At 45.7% G+C, this 26,670-nt stretch overlaps 1 protein-coding gene across 1 annotated transcript in view; it reads left to right on the top strand.

Annotated features, from left to right (window-relative positions):
- The first annotated feature begins 4,733 nt into the window (after positions 1-4,733).
- Positions 4,734-26,670, top strand: part of orc1 (origin recognition complex, subunit 1) — a 40,827-nt gene continuing 18,890 nt past the window's right edge. The window contains exons 1-12 of the mRNA XM_061738902.1: positions 4,734-4,961; positions 10,608-10,735; positions 10,851-11,023; positions 13,421-13,826; positions 17,808-18,030; positions 20,927-20,986; positions 21,767-21,874; positions 22,000-22,243; positions 22,364-22,470; positions 23,176-23,277; positions 23,512-23,683; positions 23,993-24,100. Of these exons, the coding sequence (XP_061594886.1) occupies positions 4,867-4,961; positions 10,608-10,735; positions 10,851-11,023; positions 13,421-13,826; positions 17,808-18,030; positions 20,927-20,986; positions 21,767-21,874; positions 22,000-22,243; positions 22,364-22,470; positions 23,176-23,277; positions 23,512-23,683; positions 23,993-24,100 (1,926 nt within the window). The 5' untranslated portion in view covers positions 4,734-4,866. The remainder of the gene's footprint in view (positions 4,962-10,607; positions 10,736-10,850; positions 11,024-13,420; positions 13,827-17,807; positions 18,031-20,926; positions 20,987-21,766; positions 21,875-21,999; positions 22,244-22,363; positions 22,471-23,175; positions 23,278-23,511; positions 23,684-23,992; positions 24,101-26,670) is intronic.

Genomic DNA, 26,670 nt, shown 5'->3' on the forward strand with positions numbered 1-26,670 from the left:
CGGAAGTGACGACACACAACACCGGCGGCTCGTTCTTCTTCGCGTGTTTCCGGTCGGTCGAGCGTTCAGTTCAGTCCGCCTGCTGGTTGGAGGCGGGAACTACTCCCATAGATACTAGACTTTACCTGTATACCGTATATATATATCTATGATTACTCCCATAGATAAATATACAGGCCTTTATATCTATGATTATAAATAGCCTTTACTGTATGTATATATATATATATATATATATATAATATATCTATGATTATTCCCCCTACAAATCCAACAAACGGCCTCAATCATTCATTCATTCATTCATTCATTCATTAATTCATTCATTCATTAGTCCATTCATTCATCCATCCATTTATTCATTCGTTCATTAATTGATCCAGCCATCATTCATTCACTCATCCATTCATCCATTAGTCCATTCATTCAATCATCCATTCACTCATTAATTCATTCATTCATTCAATCATTCATTCATTCATTCATTCATTCATTCATTCATTCATTCACTCATTCATCCAATTATTCATTCATTCATCCATTAGTCCATTCATTCAATCATCCATTCACTCATTAATTCATTCATTCATCCATTAGTCCATTCATTCATTCATTCATTCATCCATTCATTCATTCATTCATCCATTCATTCACTCATTAATTAATTAATTAATTCATTCACTCATTAATTAATTAATTAATTCATTCATTCATTCATTCTCTATTGATCCATTAGTCCTTTGATTCATTCATTAATTAACTCATTAATTAATTAACTAATTCATTCATTCATTCTCTATTGATCCATTAGTCCTTTGATTCTTTCATCCATTCATTCATTCATTTTTGCTAAATGTTCCAGGGTGCGTTGCCTTTCTATGAAGTTTGTTGTAGAAACTCCACACATAATAAATAAACTTTACCACGTGATTTAAACTCAACTCAGTCTTAAAACTAAACTAAACAAACAACACATAAACTAAAACAATTTATTTTAGCAAAAACATTCATCTTTCTGAGATCCATTTCTATGTGTTTCCACATAATAAATCAGCTCCACGAGAATAACTATTTCTCTCCATCCAATAAATGTTTTTTTTTTTTTTTTTTTTTTTAATATTTTTATCCCGGTTTTTTTCCCATTTTTACCACCCGGTGCTCCTACCTACTGACAGTCATGGGTGACCAACCCCGGGAGTTCCAGGTCTCCTCCTTAACCTCAGGAGTGAGCAGGCCGCATCTTTTCACCAGACAGGGTGAGGATTCTCCGGCCGGACGTAGCGCGTGGAAGGATCACGTTATTCCGGCCGGATCCTCCCCGCCCCATCTGTTCCCCGGTTGGCCAGAGGGGGCAGTAGAGCCCAGGACTGTTGCATGTTTTTGTGAGGGTAGAAAACATTAGCTACAAGGGAACACGGGGAGAACATGCAAACTCCACACAGAAAGGCCCTTTCTCCAACCCCACCCAGGGTGTGGTGCTGAAGTCATGGGGGAACTAACACTTCAGCGCCCACAGCGTCCCCGGCGGGAATCGAACCCAGGACCTTCTTGCTGTGAGACCGCTGCACTACCTGCTGCACCACCGTGCCCCCTCCAATAAATGTTTAAAATGAGATTTTTTGATCTGGAATAAAATGAATGTTTCTTTCTTTTCAGACATAAAGATGTATTATAAAATAAGTGATATAAATATGAATATTTCTGCAGTTATTTAGAAGTCTTGGATGGGGGAACCTGCTGCAGTTATGAATGAATGAATCTTTATTTCGGCTTATACACACTTTTTTACAAAACAAGATGAAAAGGTAAAACATTTATTTTGCCGTAAAGGTGCAGCTGAAGCCGTAGCTTAAAGGGCCTACGCTTTTTATCTTATGATCAGCTTAAATATGACACATTAGCATTAATCCGTGGAAACAAACAATGCATAAAGAAGACAAAAATAAATAAGACAACATATAAAAGTGACGTTTCACATTCTAGAATGTTTTTGATAATATACTTTATAATTATAGTGTTTTATATTTATTTACAGTATTTTCTTTAAACATTTCCTTAAACTTGAAGATAGAACTGCACATTTTTAGGTTGTTGTCACAACTATTCCATATTTCTCTAGCCTTAACTGATGTACATCTCTTTTTAATATTAGTTCTTGCTGTCGTCATCTCAAACATGAGTTTATTTTATTTATATATAGGTCCTGAATACAGTTTGGAAGCACTTTCTGCTGGGCTTTAAAGGCAAATAAAACAGTTTTCTGCTCTACTACTGTATATCATGGAATTTTAGAGTATTATATTTAATAAAGAGATTATTTGTTGGTTCATAATAGTCAGATCTTTTAATTATCTTTAACGCTCTTTTCTGTAATAGAAAAATAGGGTTTGTATTTGTTTTATAGGTGTTAAACCTCCACACAATAAGTCATGTATGGAACTATTAGTGAGTTAAACATCAAAAACTGTTGCTCTTTGACAGAAAAAATTATTAGTTTCATTTAATATTGCTAGGGTTTTAGACATTCATCCATTAGTCCATTCATTCATCCATCCATCAATTCATCCATTCATTCATCTATTGATCCATTAGTCCTTTGATTCTTTCATTCATTCGTCCATCCATTCATCCATCTATCCATCCATTCACTCATTAATTTATCCACCCATCAAGTAATTAATGAATTAGTCCATTCATTCATTCATTCATTCATTCATTCATTCATTCATTCATTCATTCATTCATTCATTCATTCATTCATTTTTGCTAGATGTTCCAGGGTGCGTTGCCTTTCTGTGAAGTTTGTTGTAGAAACTCCACACATAATGAATAAACTTTACCACGTGATTTAAACTCAACTCAGTCTCAAAACAAAACTAAAACACATAAACTAAAACATTTTTCTAAAAAGGATTTTATTTTTAAAAAACACTGGACTTAAAACATACTTAAAAACACAAGACGTTTCGGTGTTCATCCAAACACCTTCATCAGTTGTTTGGTCCACAGGAAGTAGCTCTGGCAGTTATAGACTCAAAGGAATCACATGACTAAGGTCACATGACTAAGGTCACATGACTGCCCAATGAGTTTGGATGAACACCGAAACGTCTTGTGTTTTTAAGTATGTTTTAAGTCCAGTGTTTTTTTAAAAATAAAATCCTTTTTAGAAGAACTTTCTACCTGGATAAATGAATCTCCACAGACATAAAATAAAAAAGTTTATTTGAGCAAAAACATTTCTCTTTCTGAGATCCTTTTCTACGTGTTTCCAGATAATAAATCAGCTCCATGAGATTTACCCTTTCTCTCCGTTCAGTAAATTGTTAATATGAGATTTTTTGATCTGGAATAAAATGAGTCTTTCTTTCTTTTTAGACATACATATGTACGACGGAGTATTAGGGCCAAACTAAGAAAAAAAAGAAGGAAATTACGAAAATAAAGTCATAATAATATGAGAATAAAGTCGTAATATTACGAGAATAAAATCGCAATATTAAATATATTATAAATATATAAATATAACTTCACAAGATGCTCAATATTCAACATTTTAACACACTCTTCCTGTTAGAGTTCTCATAAATTAACACTTTATTCTTGTAATTTTACGACTTTATTCTCATAAATTGCGACTTTATTCTCGTAATGTTACGACTTTATTCTCATAATATTACGACTTTATTCTCATAATATTACAACTTTATTCTCATAATATGACGACTTTATTCTCATATTACTTTATTCTCGTAATGTTACGACTTTATTCTCGTAATGTTACGACTTTATTCTCATAATATTACGACTTTATTCTATTACGACTTTATTTTCGCAACATTATGACTTTATTCTCGTAATTTCCTTTTTTTTTTTAACTTAGTTTGGCCCTAATACTCCGTCGTACATATCCACTTTTAAATAAGTAATATAAATATAAATATTTTGAAGTCTCAGATGGGTGAACCTGCTGCAGTTCTCCTTTATTCCGCCTCCCATAGATATATATACAGGCCTTTATAGAAATAAGCCTTTAAGCCTTTATATATCTATGATTACTCCCATAGATATATAGAAAGGCCTTTATAGCCTTTACTGTATATATATATATATATATATATATATATATATATATATATATATATATATATATAATATATCTATGATTACTCCCCCTACAAATCCAACAAACGGCCTCAATCATCCATTCATTCTTTATTCAACAATTCATTAATACATTAATTCATCCATCCACCCATTCATTAATTCTGTATTAATTAATTAATTATTAATTCATCCATCCATTCACTCATTCTTTATTCATTCATTCATTCTGTATTCAATAACTTATTAATTCATCCACCTATCCATTCATTCATTCTGTATCCATTAATTCATTCTCTTAATTCTTAATTAAATTCTTTCTCTCCGTCCAATAAATGTTTAAAATTCGATTTTTTGATCTGGAATAAAATTAGTCTTTCTTTCTTTTTAGACATAAAGATGTATTATAAAATAAGTGATATAAATATGAATATTTCTGCAGTTATTTAGAAGTCTCGGATGGGGTAAACCTGCTGCAGTTCTCCTTTATTCCGCCAGGTGGCGGTGCCGCCGCGGGCCGTTTCCTGCTGCGGAAACAGACTGATCAAAGAAGAAGAGTTTTCGCGCGAAATCCGTCCATGCTCGTTTTTGGCTCCAAAAGTCTGAGTGGGAGGAAAAGATCCGCGTTTGGAGCGCAGAGACCTCGGATCTGCGGGGAGAAAGCTCAGAAACCTCGGATATACCTCAGACCTGCAGATTTGCGGGTTTTTCTGCAGGTTTTCTGCAGATTTGCGGGTTTTTCTGCGGGGTTTCTCGTTAAACATGAAGTTCTCCACCAGGACCAGGATGAGGAGAGTGTATGAGTTTCTCGGCAGACCCGTCAGCACCGACAGGAAGCTGCAAACCCATCAATACGAGTGAGTATCGATCCATCACACGGGAATAAATGTGTGTAACTTAAATTAAATGCGTTCCTGGAGAAATGTGGGCTTTAGCACGCTGGTTTAAATAAGTTTTGCAGCATTTTAGTACAGACGTCTCAGGGGGAAATGTTACTGATGAGTTTGGTTATTGATCCGGATCTTAAGGTGGTTTAAAAGCTAAAACGAGCAGAGGATTGACATTCAGTCATCTCCCTGCAACTGTCATGCAGAATCAAAACTTCAGTGTCATTTATTCAGTTAACCCTCCTGTTATGTTCGTTTCTCAGGTACATCAATGCTGTTCCCGGGTCAATTTGACCCGGTGCATGTTTAAATACCCAAAAGATGTCAGAAACCAAAAAAATCCAAACAAACATTGTTAATATGTCATTACTAACTCCATTACTAACTATTCTATCAATATTTAGTGCAATGGTGTTCCTTACCTCTGACAGGTAATGGTTCAATTATGATATGATTCACTCGTTTTTCATAAAAAATACATGTTTAAACTTTTTTTTTTATGTTTCACCACTTTATTACTTTTGAAAGACCAACATATAAAACACAATAGTTTGCATCACATGCTGCCCAGATTTTGATGCCATATTTAGCTGGTTTGGAAGGCATGTATTGCCTAAATGGGCAGCGACCTCTGAATGCCACCAGCCTTTCATCCACTGTGATATTAGGGCCTGGGTTATAGAGTAGTGGAAGTTGCTCAACCCACTTGTCCCACACTGTCCTAATAGCTGCCAGCTTGTCTCTCTCCCGTCTACCAGCCCTCTCGATTATCAAATCGGATTACTCTGGAGAAAATGTGAAAAGTCTCCAGAGACATTGTCGCTCGAAATATAGCCCTGACTGTCTCAGCATCCCAAAGACTGGCTGTCGATTCACCCTTCGACTTATAGACCCCAACCAGGATGAGGACCCCCAAATACGCATCGAAATGTGTTTTGTCCAGCTCCTTCCACTTCTCCCCCAACACACGCCTCCCTTCTTAGATTAGTCATTTCCAGAATCCATCCATCCATCCATTGTCCACCGCATTATCCGAGTCCGGGTCGCGGGGGCAGCAGTCGGAGCAGGGATCCCCAGACTTCCCTCTCCCCGGACACCTCCTCCAGCTCTTCCGGGGGGACTCCAAGGCGTTCCCAGGCCAGCCGAGCGACGTAGTCACTCCAGCGTGTCCTGGGTCTTCCTCGGGGCCTCCTCCCGGTGGGACATGCCCGGAACACCTCACGAGGGAGGCGTCCAGGGGGCATCCTATACAGGTGCCCGAGCCACCTCAGCTGGCTCCTCTCGATGTGGAGGAGCAGCGGTTCTACTCCGAGCTCCTCCCGGGTGACAGAGCTCCTCACCCTATCTCTAAGGGAGCGCCCCGCCACCCTGCGGAGGAAACTCATTTCGGCCGCTTGTATCCGGGATCCCGTTCTTTCGGTCATGACCCAGAGTTCATGACCATAGGTGAGGGTGGGAACGTAGATCGACCGGTAAACTGAGAGCTTTGCCTTTCGGCTCAGCTCCCTCTTCACCACAACGGACCGATACAATGACCGCATTACTGCGGCCGCCGCACCGATCCGCCTGTCGATCTCGCGCTCCGCTCTCCCCTCACTCGTGAACAAGACCCCAAGATACTTGAACTCCTCCACCTGAGGCAGGAACTCTCCCCCGACCTGGAGGGTGCAAGCCACCTTTTTCCGGTCGAGAACCATGGCCTCAGACTTAGAGGTGCTGATTCTCATCCCAGCTGCTTCACACTCGGCTGCAAACCGCCCCAGTGCATGCTGAAGGTCCTGGCTCGAGGGAGCCAACAAGACCACATCATCTGCAAAAAGCAGAGATGAAATCAAGTGGCTCCCGAACCGTACCCCCTCCGGCCCCTGGCTGCGCCTAGAAATTCTGTCCATAAAAATAATGAACAGAACCGGTGACAAAGGGCAGCCCTGCCGGAGTCCAACACGCACCGGGAACAGGTCTGACTTACTGCCGGCAATGCGAACCAAGCTCCTGCTCCGGTCATACAGGGACCGTACAGCCCTCAGCAGAGGGCCTCCGACCCCATACTCTCGGAGCACCCCCCACAGGACGCCACGTGGGACACGGTCGAAAGCCTTCTCCAAGTCCACAAAACACATGTGGACTGGTTGGGCAAACTCCCATGCGCCCTCGAGCACCCTGCGGAGGGTGTAGAGCTGGTCCAGTGTTCCACGACCGGGACGAAAACCGCATTGTTCCTCTTGAATCCGAGGTTCGACTATCGGCCGAATTCTCCTCTCCAGCACCCTGGAATAGACTTTCCCCGGGAGGCTGAGGAGTGTGATTCCCCGGTAGTTGGAACACACCCTCCGGTCCCCCTTTTTGAAGAGAGGGACCACCACCCCGGTCTGCCAGTCCAGAGGCACTGTCCCCGACTGCCACGCGATGCTGCAGAGGCGTGTCAGCCACGACAGCCCCGCAACATCCAGAGATTTGAGGTACTCCGGGCGGATCTCATCCACCCCCGGTGCCTTGCCACTGAGGAGCTTCCGAACTACCTCAGTGACTTCAGCTTGGGTGATGAATGAATCAACCTCTGAGTCCTCAGCCTCTGCTTCCTCGACGGAAGGCGTGTCAGCGGGATTGAGGAGATCCTCGAAGTATTCCTTCCACCGCCCGACGATGTCCCCAGTCGAGGTCAACAGCTCCCCTCCTCCACTGTAAACAGTGTTGGTGGAGCACTGCTTCCCCCTCCTGAGGCGCCGGATGGTTTGCCAGAATTTCCTCGAGGCCGACCGGTAGTCCTCCTCCATGGCCTCCCCGAACTTTTCCCAGACCCGAGTTTTTGCTTCCGCGACCGCCCGGGCCGCAGTCCGCTTGGCCTGCCGGTACCCGTCAGCTGCCTCGGGAGTCCGCCGAGCTAGCCAGGCTCGGTAGGACTCCTTCTTCAGCTTGACGACATTTCCAGAATTATTTTCTTTATTGAATCTGGCATGACCAGCTCAAAAGCTGACTTGATGTCAGTCACACGAGTCACTGCCATCCTAGTGGGCCCTGGCACTGTCTTTATTATGTTTTCTGCAGACAGTTTTGCCTGACGCACATGTATTTGGGGATGACGACCACTGTATTTCACCATTTTTTGACATGAATTTCATGCTTGGAGGAATAGGAACAGCAATTCCCTCATCTGGTTCAAAATCAGAATCATTAGAATCAGAATTCAGCTCGAGACAGTTTTCATCTTCAGCATCCTCCTCTATTTCACTGTCATGATCAATGATGACTTCCAGAGCCTCCTGGACTGTCAACCTTTTGCTTCTGCTGCTCATTTTGTAAATGTCTGCCTGACAGAGTGTAATGTTGGTAGGATTCCCATGCAGAGAATCCTTTATATGTTTTGCCCCTCCCCTGTTGTGTGTGTGTGTGTGTGTGTGTGTGTGTGTGTGTGTGTGTGTGTGTGTGTGTGTGTGTGTGAGAGAGAGAGAGAGAGAGAGAGAGAGAGTGTGTGTGTGTGTGTGAGTGAGTGAGTGAGTGAGTGAGAGAGATTGGGGTGAAACATGTCTCACAGTTGCAAATAAAGAAATAGTCTGACATTTCTGACACTCTTTTACCTCCAGATTGACTGCCGGGTCAAACTGACCCGAACAGTATCTATGTTATATAAACATGCAGGGGGGGGTTGCAAATATGTGAGATGAACCATTTTCATATTATATGTTGATTACACTAATTAAGGCAAGCAGAAGAAGTTTCATACTGAAAAAATACTTTTAACTATTTTTCCCAGATCTTCAAACTTTAAAACGGGTCAATTTGACCCGGAACATAACAGGAGGGTTAAAGAGCTCTGGGATCACGTGACCTGCAGCTGTAGCTCCGCCCACAGACCACGTGACCCCCATATATATATATATATATATATATATATATATATATATATATATATACAAATATACACAAAAATAAGAAAAATAGAGAAACATATTTTCTCATCAACAAAGCATATTTTACATAAACATATTTTAAATTTTTCAAGTAACAAAATAACATATTTGAACAATTTTTCAGATTTTTTTCACTTATTTTTTTGTCTGAAAAATGGTTCAAATATGTTATTTTGTTATTTGAAAAATTTTAAATTTGTTTTGTTGATGAGAAAACATGTTTCTCTATTTTTCTTATTTTTGTGAGGGGGATATATCTTGTTTTTCGGCACTACCTTGTTCTCTATAGCTGATATAACATGAATTACTCCTATGTGGGATCAATAAAGTTCTTATTTTTGCCATCTGAGAAAATTAAATATATTATATTTGGTGCCTAACTGTTTCCAAGTATATTAGTGCATGTGTGAATGAATAAATGAGACGTAAAACGTACATTTCTTTGTAGAAAGATGCTTTATGAAAATAAATCCATTTACTTGTATTAGTTTACAGCGCAGTCTTGAACATCCAATATGGCGGCGACGTTGACGTATCACAGCAGCGGGAAAAACCACTCCATGTGGCGTCTACGGAAATATGTCTATGGTTTAGGAACCCCGGAGACCACGTGACCCCATCGGCCCCAGAGACCAGAGCTGCGTCCGAAATCCCCTCCTTCCACCCTAATGAGTAGCAAAAACGTCTGAATTAATGCTACTACTACTGATATTTACTCAAAAGTGTGCTGAACTTAAGTATACTTTTAGAGTATATACTGTTTAGTCTGGCATTTCGGACGCAGCCCCAGAGACCGGGTTCTCTTCTCGGCCCCAGAGACCGGGTTCTCTTCTCGGCCCCAGAGACCGGGTTCTCCTCTCGGCCCCAGAGACCGGGTGACCCATCATCTCCACCTGCTCCCTGTCCGGCATTGTGTCCAGTTCAAACTAGGGCTGGGTATTGTTAACCTCATGATTCGATTTCGATTCGATATTGATTTAAATGCTTCGATATCGATTCAGTAAGACGTAGAAATACACAAATACCTGTTGGCAATTTCTCATTATTTTTATTTTCATGCCTATAACACGTGGCCTGTTACTTCACATAGAAATGAACTGAGCAATTAAACTTAGCAGCACCAGAACAGCTCACTTGTGCATTTGAACTGTAGTACAAAAGTAAAAAAAAAAAAAACGCAAACTGCGCTCTCTGTGAAAGCAGCTTTACACTCCTCCGTACTTTAGTCCGTGTCTCGTGTTCCTTCTTTAAATGGGAATTCAAAATGAGTCCAAACGTCTGATCTGAAAGATTTTCCACTTGCCATCGTTGCGATTTTATTGTTGCAGCCGCCGTCCACAGAACGTGAATCATAAGAAAATATTGCGCACAGCGCCCCCCCCCCTGGTCAGGAGGTGAATCCATTCAGAGTCTTTGCTTAATCCTTATTGAATTACGGTGGGGATAATTGCGATGCGATTCAACCCCCCTCCCCCCTCAAACCGGGATTCCCATCATTCTGGAACGCATTTGAGCGAAAGATCTGATGCATCTTTATTTCTTAAAAACGTCCCGTGAATCCGTCTATTTCCTTTTGCTGCTTTAGTCAGAACGGTTCAGGTTGTTGTCGGGGGGGCAGCTGAAGGTCCGGGGTCTCCCCGGTTCCCCAGGGTCTCAGGGGTCCCCGGGGTCTCCAGGTCTCTGACCGGCTCTGGCCCGTGTGTTTCAGCGGCCTGACCATCCGGGTGGACGGTCTCCCGCGGACGCTCCTCATCAGGACCGGCCAGCACGTCCTGATCGAGGGAGACGACGAGGACCGGCCGTACGTGGCCCGGATCCTGCAGCTGTTCGGGGACAGTGAGTCTTTACCGCCGTAGGGATGAGACGGAGCGGTTCCTGGACCGGGTCCAGGGTCCCGGGTCCTTGGGCCCGGCGTGGGCGGGGTGTAACCCAGCTGCTTCCTGTCCTCCAGGGGAGCAGCGGCAGAAGAAGGCGGTGGTGCGCTGGTTCGTGCGGGTGTCGGAGGTGCCGCCCCCCAAGAGGAAGCTGCTGGGCAGAGACCCCCACCCGCAGGAGGTCTTCCTGCTGGAGGGACGCAACGGGGAGGAGGAGGTCAGCGTGGAGTCCATCCTCAGACCCGTACAGGTGAGTCTGAACCAGACATGGGCAAACTACGGCCCCCGGGCCACATACGGCCCTGTGCCGTGTGGCGCCTCGGAAATGCCGGCTTTTGCAAAAGCCCGAATAACAGTCCCAGCAGACACGTTAGCCCACGCATGATGTGTGAAAAAAAACACCGGGTCGCCGCACATAGACCTGCCTCAGCCACTCATCATCATCCCTTCATCCAGCCAGCCCTTTCCATTTGCCTTTATAATGACTCCGGCTGGAAAAGTCTCTTTAGGCAAAGTTTTTCTTTTAAAAATCACCATAGTTTCTGTCCATCAGCGTGGCAGCCAAGCACAACAGTAAATAAACTTTTCATACCCCGTTGTGCGGATCTCCGCCGCGCTGTTCCCATCCTCCCCGCCGCGCCGGACGGCCCCCGTCCTCTCCGCTGCGCTAGACTACGGCGTAGGGTACGGCGGCGACGTGCACCCCCGTCCGCTCCACCGTGTGATTCACCGGGATGTGGAGCGTGAGCGGCACCTCGTCCATGTTGGTGATGTGGCTGGGCTGGATGCGTTTGTCGGGGATGTGTCGGCTGCAGAATGAGTGGAAGCTCTCCATCTTTTCCATATAATCCGCCGGGCGCTGCTGCTGCGCTGGCACCGTAAAGTGAAAGCACCAAGACTGACCTCCATGAAAACAATTTTCATTTCTTCCGCCAGCACTACTGCTTTCAGTCGAATGGTGACCGTTGGAGCGCTCATTCCACCCGCTCTGTGCTTCACACCCCCCCCTTCCCCCTTTAACGTCTGTGGATGGTCTCTATCATGTCTCACAGGTGCTTCACACGCCCCCTTCTCCCTTTACCGTTGTCATGGTGGCCGTCCGCCTTACATTACCGTAATACAGGTAATAGAAACAGTGTTTCATTGGGCGCGCGGCACATTCTTTAAAAAAAAAAAATACGGTACCTTCGATTGAAACGTATAGTATGTACGTAAGTATAAACGTAAGTAATCTCCAGGTTGGATTAATCCAAATGCGTACACTGTGCTATTTTAATCTATTTACATTTTCTTCCTTCCAGTATTGTGCAAAATAGTGTGTAAACGCCATATCTTGCATATTCCTTGAGACAAGCTTATTAAAGGAGCTGTATGTAAGAGCAATAATAAAACGAATCATAAAATGACCCCGATATGTCAACAGACATTTAAAAATCATGTTCATTTCAAATACTTATGTCACTGACAACAGCACTCAAGCCAGGATATTCCAGTTTAAAAAGAGGAGTTGCAGCCCTCAACTGATGTTTATGTTGAAGCTCCACCCTCCACCTATCTCCCAATCACCAAGTCAGTATTGTTTCTGAAGCTCCACCCTCCACCTATCTCCCAATCACCAAGTCAGTATTGTTTCTGAAGCTCCACCCTCCACCTATCTCCCAATCACCAAGTCAGTATTGTTTCTGAAGCTCCACCCTCCACCTATCTCCCAATCACCAAGTCAGTATTGTTTCTGAAGCTCCACCCTCCACCTATCTCCCAATCACCAAGTCAGTATTGTTTCTGAAGCTCCACCTTCCACCTATCTCCCAATCACCAAGTCAGTATTGTTTCTGAAGCTCCACCCTCCACCTATCTCCCAATCACCAAGTCAGTATTGTTTCTGAAGCTCCACCTTCCACCTATCTCCCAATCACCAAGTCAGTATTGTTTCTGAAGCTCCACCCTCCACCTATCTCCCAATCACCAAGTCAGTATTGTTTCTGAAGCTCCACCTTCCACCTATCTCCCAATCACCAAGTCAGTATTGTTTCTGAAGCTCCACCCTCCACCTATCTCCCAATCACCAAGTCAGTATTGTTTCTGAAGCTCCACCCTCCACCTATCTCCCAATCACCAAGTCAGTATTGTTTCTGAAGCTCCACCCTCCACCTATCTCCCAATCACCAAGTCAGTATTGTTTCTGAAGCTCCACCCTCCACCTATCTCCCAATCACCAAGTCAGTATTGTTTCTGAAGCTCCACCCTCCACCTATCTCCCAATCACCAAGTCAGTATTGTTTCGGCATCCGGGTTGCCAGCTCGGCTCTAATTATCGCAGCCATGGCAGCCTACGTTCCTGCTGCATTCTGCAGCCTACCTGGCAACCTCTGGTCGGGGGGAGGAGGGGGAGGGTACACGCCGCTCAACAATATTTGGAAAGTGACTGCAGTACCAGTTTTGGACATTTCTTACAGACGGCTCCTTTAACTAATAAGGGCTATTTTGCATATTTGAAAGACAGTCACAATCGATTCTGAATCTTAAGAATTGGAATCGAATTGATTCTTGTCATTTCATCCCCAGCTCTAGTTGTAATAGACGCTATATAAATGAGTTTAAATGAGTTTGTGTAGGAGGTTTAGACTCCTCCCCCTTCCCTCCGCAGGTGAAGCACCTGGACGCCGCCGCTCCGTTCCCCTGCCCCGGCGGCGAGGAGACCCTGTACGTGAAGCTGTCCTGGGACTCCAAGACCTTCCGGGCGCTGGACCGGGCCCAGGTGGATTCTGGGGGATCCCCTCCTCCCGGTAAACCCTCACTGCCGCCGTCCCCGCCGTCCTCTCCGCCCGCGGCCACGCCGGTCTCCAAGGCGGCGGTGCGGCGCGCCCTGCCCACGCCGGAGCTGGACGTGATGCGCAGGGCGCTGGCGGAGGGGCGGGGCGGCGGCGGCTCCGCCCTGGAGGCCGAGTCGCTGCACTCGGCCACCAAACTCTCGGCCTCCAAGTGTCTCAGCGCCCGCAGGAGGAGCGCCACCACCCGCACGTCCGGCATCCGCAAGAAGCTGGAGCTCTGCGGTGAGTCTGACTGGAACTCATCCGCTCGTAGTTTCAGTTTCAAATAAACCGCTTGTTTTACTGACGCCTATATTTTCTGAAAAACTGATTTTTTTTAATTTTTTTTTTTCAAATCAAAAAAGGTTTAAATGGATAAAAAAATACCATTTCCGTATTGTCCCGATTATAAGACGACCCCCTTTTTCAAGACTCAAGTTTGAAGAAACTTTTTGAACACCAAATTCAATTTTTATACAGAAAATAATTACAGTACATCTGAAACAAATGATTATAACAATATATTTGACTGTTATTTTGACTATTTGAAATCATTATCGTTTGTATCATAACTTCTCCTCAGCTGCCGGTTCACCTGCCGAACTTCACCCTCTTTTCTCCAGATTGTTGCTACGTTTCTCCATTTTCTGTTATCTCTTCTCTTATTTTCTTCTCTTTTCTTTCTTATACTATTTTTTATTTTTCTTCTTCGTGACAGGGGTTCGCTTTGGCCGGGGGAGTTAAGTTCAGCATTCGCTTTAAAGATATCTGGCGCCATCTAGCGTTGTAAATGGGTATGACGTCTAGACCCCGAATGTAAGACGACCCCCACTTTTTCAGTCTTATTTCAATGCAAAAAACCCCGTCTTATATTCAGGCCAATGCGGTATATGAACTACCTATCCCACATATGGACTCACGTGAATTTTACAAAAAATACTAGTTATTTGGGATTTTGTTGTTGTTTAAAGCATCAAAATGTCATGTGGTGCAACCGTCCGACCATGACTCTGGTTTTGAAATCACTCTAAATATTTTTAAATCAATCTTCTGCCCTATCTGGTATGATTTCTGAAGTGTCTTGTAGTGTGTAAGATTGCAACACATTTGTATTTATATTTCCATCATAATATACAAACAAAGTTTGACTGACGTCCATTTTATGAAATATCATGTGGCGTGACCATTAAAAAAACAATTTTTGTATAATACTGAAAAAGATCTCAAGATAAGGATTCATCTTGACAAAAAACACTGAAATCACTTAATTTAAAATTTTAATATGAATTTATGTGTACACAACATTCTTAATGTTTGAAGTACTGCAATAGATATTCTTTTTTTTAATTATTTTAAAATTGACCTGTTGAAAATCCTTATTGGTCATTGACCCTTATTTAATCAAAACGCTTCCAGAGGATTAGGTGAAGATCAGCAGCTTCCTGCCGACTCCGTTAAATCCCCTGGAAGCAGTAAAGAGGTACTTAGGGTTGCCCACATGGTTCAGGGTTCCCATGGTCCTGGAAAACCTGGAAAATGAGGGGAAAAAACTGTTAAGTTGTCCTGGAAACTGTTAAGTTGTCCTGGAAACTGGCTAAGTCGTCCTGGAAATTGGCTAAGTCGTCCCTGGACATTGGCTAAGTCGTCCCTGGACATTGGCTAAGTCGCCGTGGAAATTGGCTAAGTCGTCCCTGGACATTGGCTAAGTCGTCCTGGAAATTGGCTAAGTCGTCCTGGAAATTGGCTAAGTCGTCCTGGAAATTGGCTAAGTCGTCCCTGGAAATTGGCTAAGTCGTCCCTGGAAATTGGCTAAGTCGTCCCTGGAAATTGGCTAAGTCGTCCTGGAAATTGGCTAAGTCGTCCCTGGACATCCTGGAAATTGGCTAAGTCGTCCCTGGAAATTGGCTAAGTCGTCCCTGGAAATTGGCTAAGTCGTCCCTGGAAATTGGCTAAGTCGTCCCTGGAAATTGGCTAAGTCGTCCCTGGAAATTGGCTAAGTCGTCCCTGGAAATTGGCTAAGTCGTCCCTGGAAATTGGCTAAGTCGTCCCTGGACATTGGCTAAGTCGTCCCTGGACATTGGCTAAGTCGTCCCTGGACATTGGCTAAGTCGTCCCTGGACATTGGCTAAGTCGTCCCTGGACATTGGCTAAGTCGTCCCTGGACATTGGCTAAGTCGTCCCTGGACATTGGCTAAGTCGTCCCTGGACATTGGCTAAGTCGTCCCTGGACATTGGCTAAGTCGTCCCTGGACATTGGCTAAGTCGTCCCTGGACATTGGCTAAGTCGTCCCTGGACATTGGCTAAGTCGTCCCCGGACATTGGCTAAGTCGCCCCGGTAACAGGTATCTTCAGGCTGCACTTTATCCAGTATTTTAGACTTGTTTTATTGTCAAAACGCTTCCAGAGGATCAGATGAAGATCAGCAGCTTCCTGCCGACTCCGTTAAATCCCCTGGAAGCAGTAAAGAGGTACTTAGGGTTGCCCACATGGTTCAGGGTTCCCATGGTCCTGGAAAACCTGGAAAATGAGGGGAAAAAACTGTTAAGTTGTCCTGGAAACTGTTAAGTTGTCCTGGAAACTGGCTAAGTCGTCCTGGAAATTGGCTAAGTCGTCCTGGAAATTGGCTAAGTCGTCCCTGGACATTGGCTAAGTCGTCCTGGAAATTGGCTAAGTCGTCCTGGAAATTGGCTAAGTCGTCCTGGAAATTGGCTAAGTCGTCCTGGAAATTGGCTAAGTCGTCCTGGAAATTGGCTAAGTCGTCCCTGGAAATTGGCTAAGTCGTCCTGGAAATTGGCTAAGTCGTCCCTGGACATTGGCTAAGTCGTCCCTGGAAATTGGCTAAGTCGTCCTGGAAATTGGCTAAGTCGTCCTGGAAATTGGCTAAGTCGTCCTGGAAATTGGCTAAGTCGTCCTGGAAATTGGCTAAGTCGTCCTGGAAATTGGCTAAGTCGTCCTGGAAATTGGCTAAGTCGTCCCTGGAAATTGGCTAAGTCGTCCCTGGAAATTGGCTAAGTCGTCCCTGGAAATTGGCTAAGTCGTCCCTGGAAATTGGCTAAGTCGTCCCTGGAAATTGGCTAAGTCGTCCCTGGAAATTGGCTAAGTCGTCCCTGGAAATTGGCTAAGTCGTCCCTGGAAATTGGCTAAGTCGTCCCTGGAAATTGGCTAAGTCGTCCCTGGAAATTGGCTAAGTCGTCCCTGGAAATTGGCTAAGTCGTCCCTGGAAATTGGCTAAGTCGTCCCTGGAAATTGGCTAAGTCGTCCCTGGAAATTGGCTAAGTCGTCCCTGGAAATTGGCTAAGTCGTCCCTGGAAATTGGCTAAGTCGTCCCTGGACATTGGCTAAGTCGTCCCTGGACATTGGCTAAGTCGTCCCTGGACATTGGCTAAGTCGTCCCTGGACATTGGCTAAGTCGTCCCTGGACATTGGCTAAGTCGTCCCTGGACATTGGCTAAGTCGTCCCTGGACATTGGCTAAGTCGTCCCTGGACATTGGCTAAGTCGTCCCTGGAAATTGGCTAAGTCGTCCCTGGAAATTGGCTAAGTCGTCCCTGGAAATTGGCTAAGTCGTCCCTGGAAATTGGCTAAGTCGTCCCTGGAAATTGGCTAAGTCGTCCCTGGAAATTGGCTAAGTCGTCCCTGGAAATTGGCTAAGTCGTCCCTGGACATTGGCTAAGTCGTCCCTGGACATTGGCTAAGTCGTCCCTGGACATTGGCTAAGTCGTCCCTGGACATTGGCTAAGTCGTCCCTGGACATTGGCTAAGTCGTCCCTGGACATTGGCTAAGTCGTCCCTGGACATTGGCTAAGTCGTCCCTGGACATTGGCTAAGTCGTCCCTGGACATTGGCTAAGTCGTCCCTGGACATTGGCTAAGTCGTCCCTGGACATTGGCTAAGTCGTCCCTGGACATTGGCTAAGTCGTCCCTGGACATTGGCTAAGTCGTCCCCGGACATTGGCTAAGTCGCCCCGGTAACAGGTATCTTCAGGCTGCACTTTATCCAGTATTTTAGACTTGTTTTATTGTCTGACGATAGAAAGTTAGTGGAAACAACTTTAGGAATTCTGTTGTATTAAAAAACTGATATGTGGGAGAATAAACTAGACGTGATTCCTGACCTTTCATGTGGACCAAACCTCATTAAAGTCCAGTAAAAGTTAACCTGGAGAATAGTTTCAGGGATCAGCTGGTCGTTGTCGTCGTGCTGAACTCTCTTCCCCCCTGCAGGTCCAGAGAAGGTGTCGCCGGACGGAGACGACGTCCTGGGCCGGCCGCTGGACGGGGGGGTGTCGCTGACACCCAGGAGGCCGACACCCCCCTCTCAGGCTCCGCCCCCCTCCCAGGCTCCGCCCCTGGCCTACAGCCTCACCCCCCTGAGGAGAAACCCCCGGGGGAACCGGGCCCAGGACCCGGCACCGCTGGACGAGGAGGACCGGGACGGACCCAGCAGGTGGGAGTCCGGGGGGCCAGAACCGCTCTACCGATGTTCCGGTTCTCTGATCCGCTGAGACGAGACGGTCCTGAGTAGAGGGCTGCGTTGCAGAGTTCATACGTTTTGAAAAAACCTGGAAAAATTGAATTTGAAAATGTCTTTTTCAAGTCCTGGAAAAGTTTTGGAAAAATAAGTTCACCCCAAACGTTTTGGAAAAGTCATGGAATTTATTTCTCTCACTTAATGATAACATTTAGTAATAACAGCCTATAAGGTAGATTTAAAACTGATCAATAAATATTTCATATCGAAAAGTCTCACGCGTGACGTGCCAAGTTTCTTGTGCATCATGCAGATCGGATGGAGCACAGAACATCCAAGTGATCGCCGCAAGATTGTGGCGCTCGAACCCAGAGACTGTTGGGGGGGGGGCTGATAAGAGGGGGGGCCGAGGAAGGCGTTGAGTTGAGGGAGGTGTGGTTATCAGTAAGTGTATGTGTAGCGATGAATCCGTGAACTTCGCCCAGAGCTGCTCCTCAGCCAATGTCCTTGATGTTATCAGACGGCTCGGTACAGTTCTGAAACAGGGATCCACAGGTGTTCGTGGGAGAGGGGGAGGGCTAGTGGGGGCAGAGTCACCTTGTTTACATTCCACCAGGGAGATTGTGACCAGGAGCGATCGGCCAAAACCGCCATGTCAAGGCCAGATTATAGAATCAACAATTATATTACAAAAACAGGCAGACTCAGTAATTTTCCGTCTGCCTTCAGTCTCCGGTTCATCAGTGGCGACTCCAAACAGACGAATTGTGATCAATTCCGGCCAAGCCGTGCTTCCAACTTCTCCAGGTTGTTATCCATCTTGTTAATGAGCTCAAAGACGCCGCCAGCCTGCGATTCTGTTCAAGAATCGCGTCCAGCTTATGGCTTTGCTCCCCCACTGTTAAAGTCTGAGTGTTGACCGCCTTGCTTGTCCCTTCAGCCATGTCCGGCAGCTCTGAAAGAGCCAAAACAGCTGTCGACGTCTTACGCGTTTGTCGATACATCAGTAATCCCCCACCTCCTATCATGAGGATAATCAGGAGAAATCCTGCTATCATAAATCCAATTATGAAGCATCTTCAACGTCCTCGATGGACAGAATCGCCATGCAAAGGCTTCCAGTATTTGTAGGAATCCATTGTGTATCCAGCAAAAAATGTCCCATCGGGGCAGGAGGGCTCCCTTACCCCCTGACTTCTTGTCGCAAAAATTTGGTCAATTGTGCTGAGAGACCAGTTAATCAATTCCATGATTGTAGAGTTCGGAGGAGTGAAAAGAAGAGACTCTGAAGACGAGACAAACAAAAGCAGTAGCAGGACAGATAGATAAGGGAGAGGAGCAGAAAAGCGTCCGCCTTCGTCGAGAGCTGGAAGAAGAGACATCAATGTAATGGCCAAGTGATTCATTTCTTAAATTAATTTATTTCATTCGTTATTTATTAGTGTTTGAGCCACTCTCAGCTACTCTCGTTGCTATAACCTCAATCACATAAGGTGAATTAATCGATTTTAAATCTAAATCGGATTTATTAATCAAGACGATGTTAAAAAAAGGAAAATCGTAAAATGGATTTTCTTTTTTTGCAGCTGCATTACAGACAGAGCTCGTCTAGTCATCTTTGTTTGGTCAAGAAAATTATAAATGTCACTTTACTAAACTCAAGGAGGATTTAAAGTATCTTTCAATTGCACTTCATTCCCAATAAGGAAATTTGTTTGCTATTTTTCTTTAAAAATAAAGATAAAATATTTGAAACAATTTATTCCATTGTCTTTTGTAGTTTTACCAAAAAAATCGAATCGAAATCAAAAATCGGGTTTTCAGAGAAAAAAATCTGGATTTTATTTTTGTCCAAAATCGCCCAGCCCTAGTGATGACAATGATGGTGACCAGTCAGGTGACGTATGAACTGTCAATTATTCATCAAGCTCCACAATGATCATGTTAACACTTAATCAGATTTGTCTGGACATTTCTCTTGCGGGACGGGAGAAGACACAAAATCAACGGATTTCTATCATTGTGCATGAACTCTCAGAGTTTTGTGGGAGCGTGCGGGAGTGGAACACCCTCGTGAGGGCGGTAATGGTTAGAAATGCAGCGGGAGCGGGATGAAGAAAACAGTCAGGGCTCTAGTCCTGAGCTTCTCAGACCGCGTGACACCTGGCGTAGGTTGTCTGTCCTGCTGGGGGCGGTTCTGGTGGTTCCGGTGGTTCAGGTGGTTCTGGGCGGGTTCAGGTGGTTCTGGGCGGGTTCAGGTGGTTCTGGGCGGGTTCTGGTGGTTCCGGTGGTTCAGGTGGTTCTGGGCGGGTTCAGGTGGTTCTGGGCGGGTTCTGGTGGTTCCAGTGGTTCCAGTGGTTCTGGGCGGGTTCAGGGGTCTGAAGTGTGTCCGGGTCCAGAACCAGTAACCGACACCGGTGCCTCTTCAGTCCTCAGCAGGATGAGGACGGCGAGGCCCGTTTGGCGGGCGGCGCCGGTACCGGTATCACCCCGAGGAGACGCTGCGCCACCCCGAGGAGAACCCGGGTGACCCGGGGCCCAATGTGAGTCGGAGCCCAACGGCCCGGTTGGTTCTGTTTGAGTCACGGGGTGAAATGGGCCGGTGTCTCCGAGGATTCTGGGACTTGTAGTCTGTTACTTTCTCACCGGGCGGTGGTTTGGTTTTGGTGAGGTCACGCTGAGGTCACGGCGGGGTCACGGTCACAGTGGGGTCACTGTGAGGTCACGCTGGGGTCACGGTGAGGTTACGGTGGGGTCACGGTGGGGTCACGGTCACGGTGGGGTCACTGTGAGGTCATGCTGGGGTCACGGTGGCATCCGGCGCTGGAGAGCGTCATGTGACTCTTTCTTCATCTTTGCTCGTCTCCAACAGGGCGACGACTCCGTCCCGCAAGAGAGACCTGAAGACGAAGGAGCCGGCGCTGGGCGTGCTGTAAGTACCGATGACATCACCACGTCCAGCCAGTGGTAGTGCTGGGCGGTATGACCAAACATTTATATCACGGTATTTTTCAAAATTATATCGGTTTCACGGTATATCACGGTATTTTTATTTTCATGCACAACTGGGTGTTAACCACATTTTCTAATGATTTGGAAAGGATTTGCTGCAGTAAATTGGCCTAGAATGGCCTATTTTAACAATACCGAACATGGTTCTTCAGCAGTTTTTCATTTATTTTGCCATCTATTTTTTCACTATTGCATAAATCAAATAAATTTGATTTAGGCTTTTCAAAGAAAAAAATCTTTTACAAAATTACAAGGTAGAAAATATTTATTGAACATAAAAAACTGAACATGTTTTAATTTCCAGCATTATGTTGTTTTGGTTCCACCTCCTGGTGAATGTTGGTAAAATTCTTATGTGGTTAGTTTTTGGTTGGCCAACGATTTATGTTTGTGGTGCAACAGTTACGGAGCGGCCAGTCTATTTCCTTATTTTACAACGCCGTTATTAATTGTTCGGTTTTTTCCCACTTATTCCACCGAACACCGAAAGTGTTTTTTTGCCATTTTCGGCCGAACAATTTGGGTTACTGAACAATCGGTGCATCACTGCTGCTAAACAGTCCCCTCACAAACAGTGTCCAGCGGCGCTACGTTCCCAACGTTGTGTAGCTACTGTACAAACTCACCGGTATTACGGTATATGAAACATTCATATCATAAGAAAAATAAACACCGGATTTATGATCCGTCTCGTCCGCAGGGCCGAGGTGGAGGACGAATCGTCCCCGATGCTGCCGGTCGCCGCCACGCCGAGGAGCTCCAAGAGGAAGTCGGCGCTGCAGGTGTCGGTGCGAATCAGGAAGCAGCTGTGAGTGGGGGGCGTGGCCAGTGGGGGCGTGGCCAGTGGGGGCGTGGTCAGTGGGGTCGGGGGCGTGGCCAGCTCTACCCAGCAGCCACCTCTCAGCGTCTTCACAGGTCTTCCTCTGTCCTCAGGGATCTTCTGAACGGCCACCAGGACCTGAGCTCCGACGACGAGGACGAGTTCTGTCCGTCCAAGAAGGAGCTGCAGAGCAGCAGCGAGGACGAGGACGAGGAGGAGGGGGCGGTGCACAGCGATGAAGAGCTGGTGGTGGCGAGGAAGAAGCGCAGAGGCGCCGCAGCCGAACCCCAAACCCCTCGATCCAGACGGGCGACTCGCTCCTCCAGCAGGACGCCGGGCAGGACGCCGGGCAGGAAGGTGAGTCGCCATGGAGACGGTGGCCGGAAACGCCTGGAAGAGGCGTCTCTCTCCACTCTTCTCCTCTCTCGTCCTCTCCTCACTTCTCCTCTCCTCTCTTCTCCTCTGGTCTCGGTGCAGGCCGGTCCGGGGACACCGCGGACGCCGCGATGCATCACTCCCAGCATCCCCAGCAGGTCGCTGCCGGCCCGCCGGCCCGCCAACGTGCTGGAGGAGGCCCGAGCCAGGTGAGAGAGGGCCCGGGGGGGGGCCGGGGGGAGACCCGGGGCCGGGGGAGACTTTGGAGAAAGTACCCGTTTTTTATAAAAAAAGTACCCGTTTTATGAAAAAGAGTTCCCGTTTTATGAAAAGGAGTTCCTGTCGTTTTATGAAAAAGAGTACCCGTCGTTTTGTGAAAGAGAGTACCCGTCGTTTTATGAAAGAGAGTACCCGTCGTTTTGTGAAAAAGAGTACCCGTCGTTTTGTGAAAAAAGGGTACCCGTCGTTTTGTGAAAGAGAGTACCCGTCGTTTTGTGAAAAAGAGTACCCGTCGTTTTGTGAAAAAAGAGTACCCGTCGTTTTGTGAAAGAGAGTACCCGTCGCTTTGTGAAAGAGAGTACCCGTCGCTTTGTGAAAGAGAGTACCCGTCGTTTTGTGAAAAGGAGTACCCGTCGTTTTGTGAAAAAGGAGTACCCGTCGCTTTGTGAAAAAGGAGTACCCGTCGCTTTGTGAAAAAGGAGTACCCGTCGCTTTGTGAAAAAGAGTACCCGTCGCTTTGTGAAAGAGAGTACCCGTCGCTTTGTGAAAAAGGAGTACCCGTCGCTTTGTGAAAAAGAGTACCCGTCGTTTTATGAAAAAGGAGTACCCGTCTTTTTGTGAAAAAGGAGTACCCATCATTTTGTGAAGGAAAGAGAGTACCCGTTTTGTGAAGGTGAATATCGTGTCCTCTCCAGGCTGCACGTGTCCTCGGTGCCGGAGTCTCTGCCCTGCAGGGAGCAGGAGTTCCAGGACGTCTACAGCTTCGTGGAGAGCAAGATCAACGACGGCACGGGAGGGTGAGGCTGGGGAGTGGGCGTGGCCTCGACAGTGGGCGGAGCCTGACCCGGGGGGCGGAGCCTGACCCGGGGGGCGGAGCCTGACCCGGGGGGCGGAGCATGACCCGGGGGGCGGAGCCTGACCCGGGGGGCGGAGCCTGACCCGGGGGGCGGAGCATGACCCGGGGGGCGGAGCCTGACCCGGGGGGCGGAGCATGACCCGGGGGGCAGAATGTGACGCCCGTGTCGTTCCAGGTGCATGTACATCTCGGGCGTGCCGGGGACGGGGAAGACGGCCACCGTCCACGAGGTGATGCGCTGCCTGCAGCACGCGGCCGACGCCGACGAGATCCCAACGTTCAGCTTCATCGAGATCAACGGCATGAAGATGACGGACCCGCACCAGGCCTACGTCCAGATCCTGCAGGTGGTACCCGTTTTATAAGAAAAAGTACCCGTTTTATAAGAAAAAGTACCCGTTTTATAAGAAAAAGTACCGTTTTATAATAAAAAGTACCGTTTTATAATAAAAAGTACCCGTTTTATAATAAAAAGTACCGTTTTATAAGAAAAAGTACCCGTTTTATAAGAAAAAGTACCCGTTTTATAAGAAAAAGTACCGTTTTACAAGAAAAAGTACCCGTTTTATAAGAAAAAAGTACCCGTTTTACAAGAAAAAGTACCCGTTTTACAAGGAAAAGTACCCGTTGCTGACCCGGCGCTCTGGTCTGTGCAGAAGCTGACGGGGCAGAAGGCGACGGCGGATCACGCCGCCGCGCTGCTGGAGAAGAGATTCAGCACCCCGGCGCCGCGGAAGGAAACCACGGTGCTGCTGGTGGACGAGGTAAGAACCTCAAATATGTAACTCATGACATCACAGGTGGGCGGAGCTCAGCCAGTTTCCTCGTTATCACCTCGTTATCTGCAGGAGAACCCAGACTACCTCGTTTAGTTCAACCTTCCCCGATACTGCTGTCTGAATTCAAACTAAAATGAACGTGAGGACGACCGCGGTGCGAGTTTCAGAATCACTGCATCTTTCAATTAACGATTTCAATTAACATTATCATTTCATAAATCAACATTTACACCTCATCATTCCAATATACTTTATAAAATATAGCAATCATTATTTAATCACTCATCATGAAATAGTCAAAAGCAAAAACACAAATAAGTTGAACACAAAACATATTCAGCTCACATGACAGGATGTTGGCGTGTCTTTAGGTGTAATAGACTCATTTATTATATCAGCATCATTGAAATAGACCTGATGCTTAATCAATCACAACCATATGCAAATATTATCCATATATTTATTCAAACAAGGCCGTTATAAACACAAAACCACAAAATCTGTCTGTCTGTCTGTATTACACTTCTTTCTTTCTTTCTTTCTTTCTTTCTTTCTTTCTTTCTTTCTTTCTTTCTTTCTTTCTTTCTTTCTTTCTTTCTTTCTTTCTTTCTTTCTTTCTTTCTTTCTTTCTTTCTTTCTTTCTTTCTTTCTTTCTTTCTTTCTTTCTTTCTTTCTTTCTTTCTTTCTTTCTTTCTTTCTTTTTTTTAATTCAAGATCTTTTTATTGGAATTTTCACAAAGTAAAAAAAAAAGGTGAAATGCTGCATGTCGATTACAAATATTTTGAGTAGGCATGGGCATGTTAATCATAGCATACACCAGTATACAAAAAACAACTAAACAGTATGAAAAAATATAAAATAGTAACAAAAACAAACTACAGACCAAACTAATCCCTCCCCTGTCACTGCTAGATTACTAATCACAATATGAGGTCACTCTATCATCAAAAGCCTGCACTAGGAATACAAAAGAAATATGAAGTATAGTTCACAGGGTCTGGAATGCTTCTAGAAAAGGTCCCCACACTTTCTGGAACTTATTTGATTTCTGAAGCGAGTATCTAATTTTCTCCAGTTTTAAGCAGGACATGATGTCTTCCAGCCATTGTGCACGAGTAGGAGGGAAGGGATCCTTCCACCTGAACAGAATTGCCCGACGAGCCAAAAGGGAGGCAAAAGACAAAGTGTGCCCCTGTGCAGTGGTTAACTTCCTTCCTCCCTCCATGACCCCAAACAGGGCAGTCAGTGGGTTTGGTTCTAATCTGATTTTAAGCACCAGAGAGAGAGTATGAAATACTTCCATCCAGTACTTGTTTAGACATGGGCAGGACCAGTACATGTGGATGAGAGAGGCTTCGGCTACTTTACATCTTACACAGTATGGACTAATATCTGGGTACATGGAGGATAACTTTGCTTTGGAAATATGAGCCCTGTGTACCACTTTAAACTGAATTAAGCAGTGACGTGCGCACAGGGAGGTTGTATTAACCAGTTTGAGTATGGACTCCCAGGTATCCTCTGATAAGGGAAGCCCTAAGTCCTGTGTAACACTTACAACGTTGAAACCCCTGCATGGACTCACAGAGAAGCAGCATGTAGCTGACTCACCAAAATAAGGATGCCAGGGAGTAGGCCAGTAGGTTCGCTACTGGAGCGCCAGAGGGTGACCAAATGAAACTCAAACAGCGGGTTTAAAGTTTAGAACTGCCGGCTTTAGTTAAGCTTAATGTGAACACCACAAAACAAATATACACATTACAATAGAAAAATAAAATACAAATATTACCACAAACCTTGGCCAAGGTATAAATCTAAATCTAGGTGCACCATAAAATTTGGTCTTAGGTCTTAATACAGTCCATGGCTGTTCCAAATCAAAAAAAAGAAAAGTCAAGGTCCCCTAGTGACCCACACAGTGACCAGTATGTATGTATACTGGACCAGAGTATGTGGTTCAAATCCTGTTCACACAATGCTGAGTGAAGAATGTCCGGAAGACACCAATCCTACCACACCGATGTGCAGCAGATGTTATCCGGATCATCCAGAGGCCTGGCTCCTTCTGGTTCCGCTGGGTAGGCTCGCCATCAATTGGTCATGAATCCTGAAGAACATCCAGTCTGGCTGGCGCTGATGTCATATCGCGAAAAAACAAAACCAACAAAAAAAACCTGACCGATCTCCACGTTCAGCTGTATGGGCACAAAATGGCACTGGCGCCCGGTGCAGCCACTCAGTTTGTCTCGGTATAGAGCTTAGAAGAAAAGTTCAGGAGCAGCGTTTCTCACCGCGTGCGCGGGTCGGCAAGATCAAAGGCAAGAGCAGTTCTGTGAGCCAGCTAGTCGGCTACCGAATGCAGCTCGAACCAAACTGGACCGAACACGGACAACTGACCAACCAACTCACGTCAGCTACTCTCACAGGTCCCGGCTACTCAGCAGCAGCCACCGCCAATCCTTTAATATTTTTATATTTTTCTCTCTGTTCCAACGCTTGTTGCGTTCAGCTTTCTTTCGTTCGCTTTTTCCTTTTTTTCTTTCTCACTCCGTCC

Source organism: Cololabis saira, chromosome 13 (genome assembly GCF_033807715.1).
Source record: "Cololabis saira isolate AMF1-May2022 chromosome 13, fColSai1.1, whole genome shotgun sequence".
In the NCBI taxonomy this organism is placed as follows: Eukaryota; Metazoa; Chordata; class Actinopteri; order Beloniformes; family Belonidae; genus Cololabis; species Cololabis saira.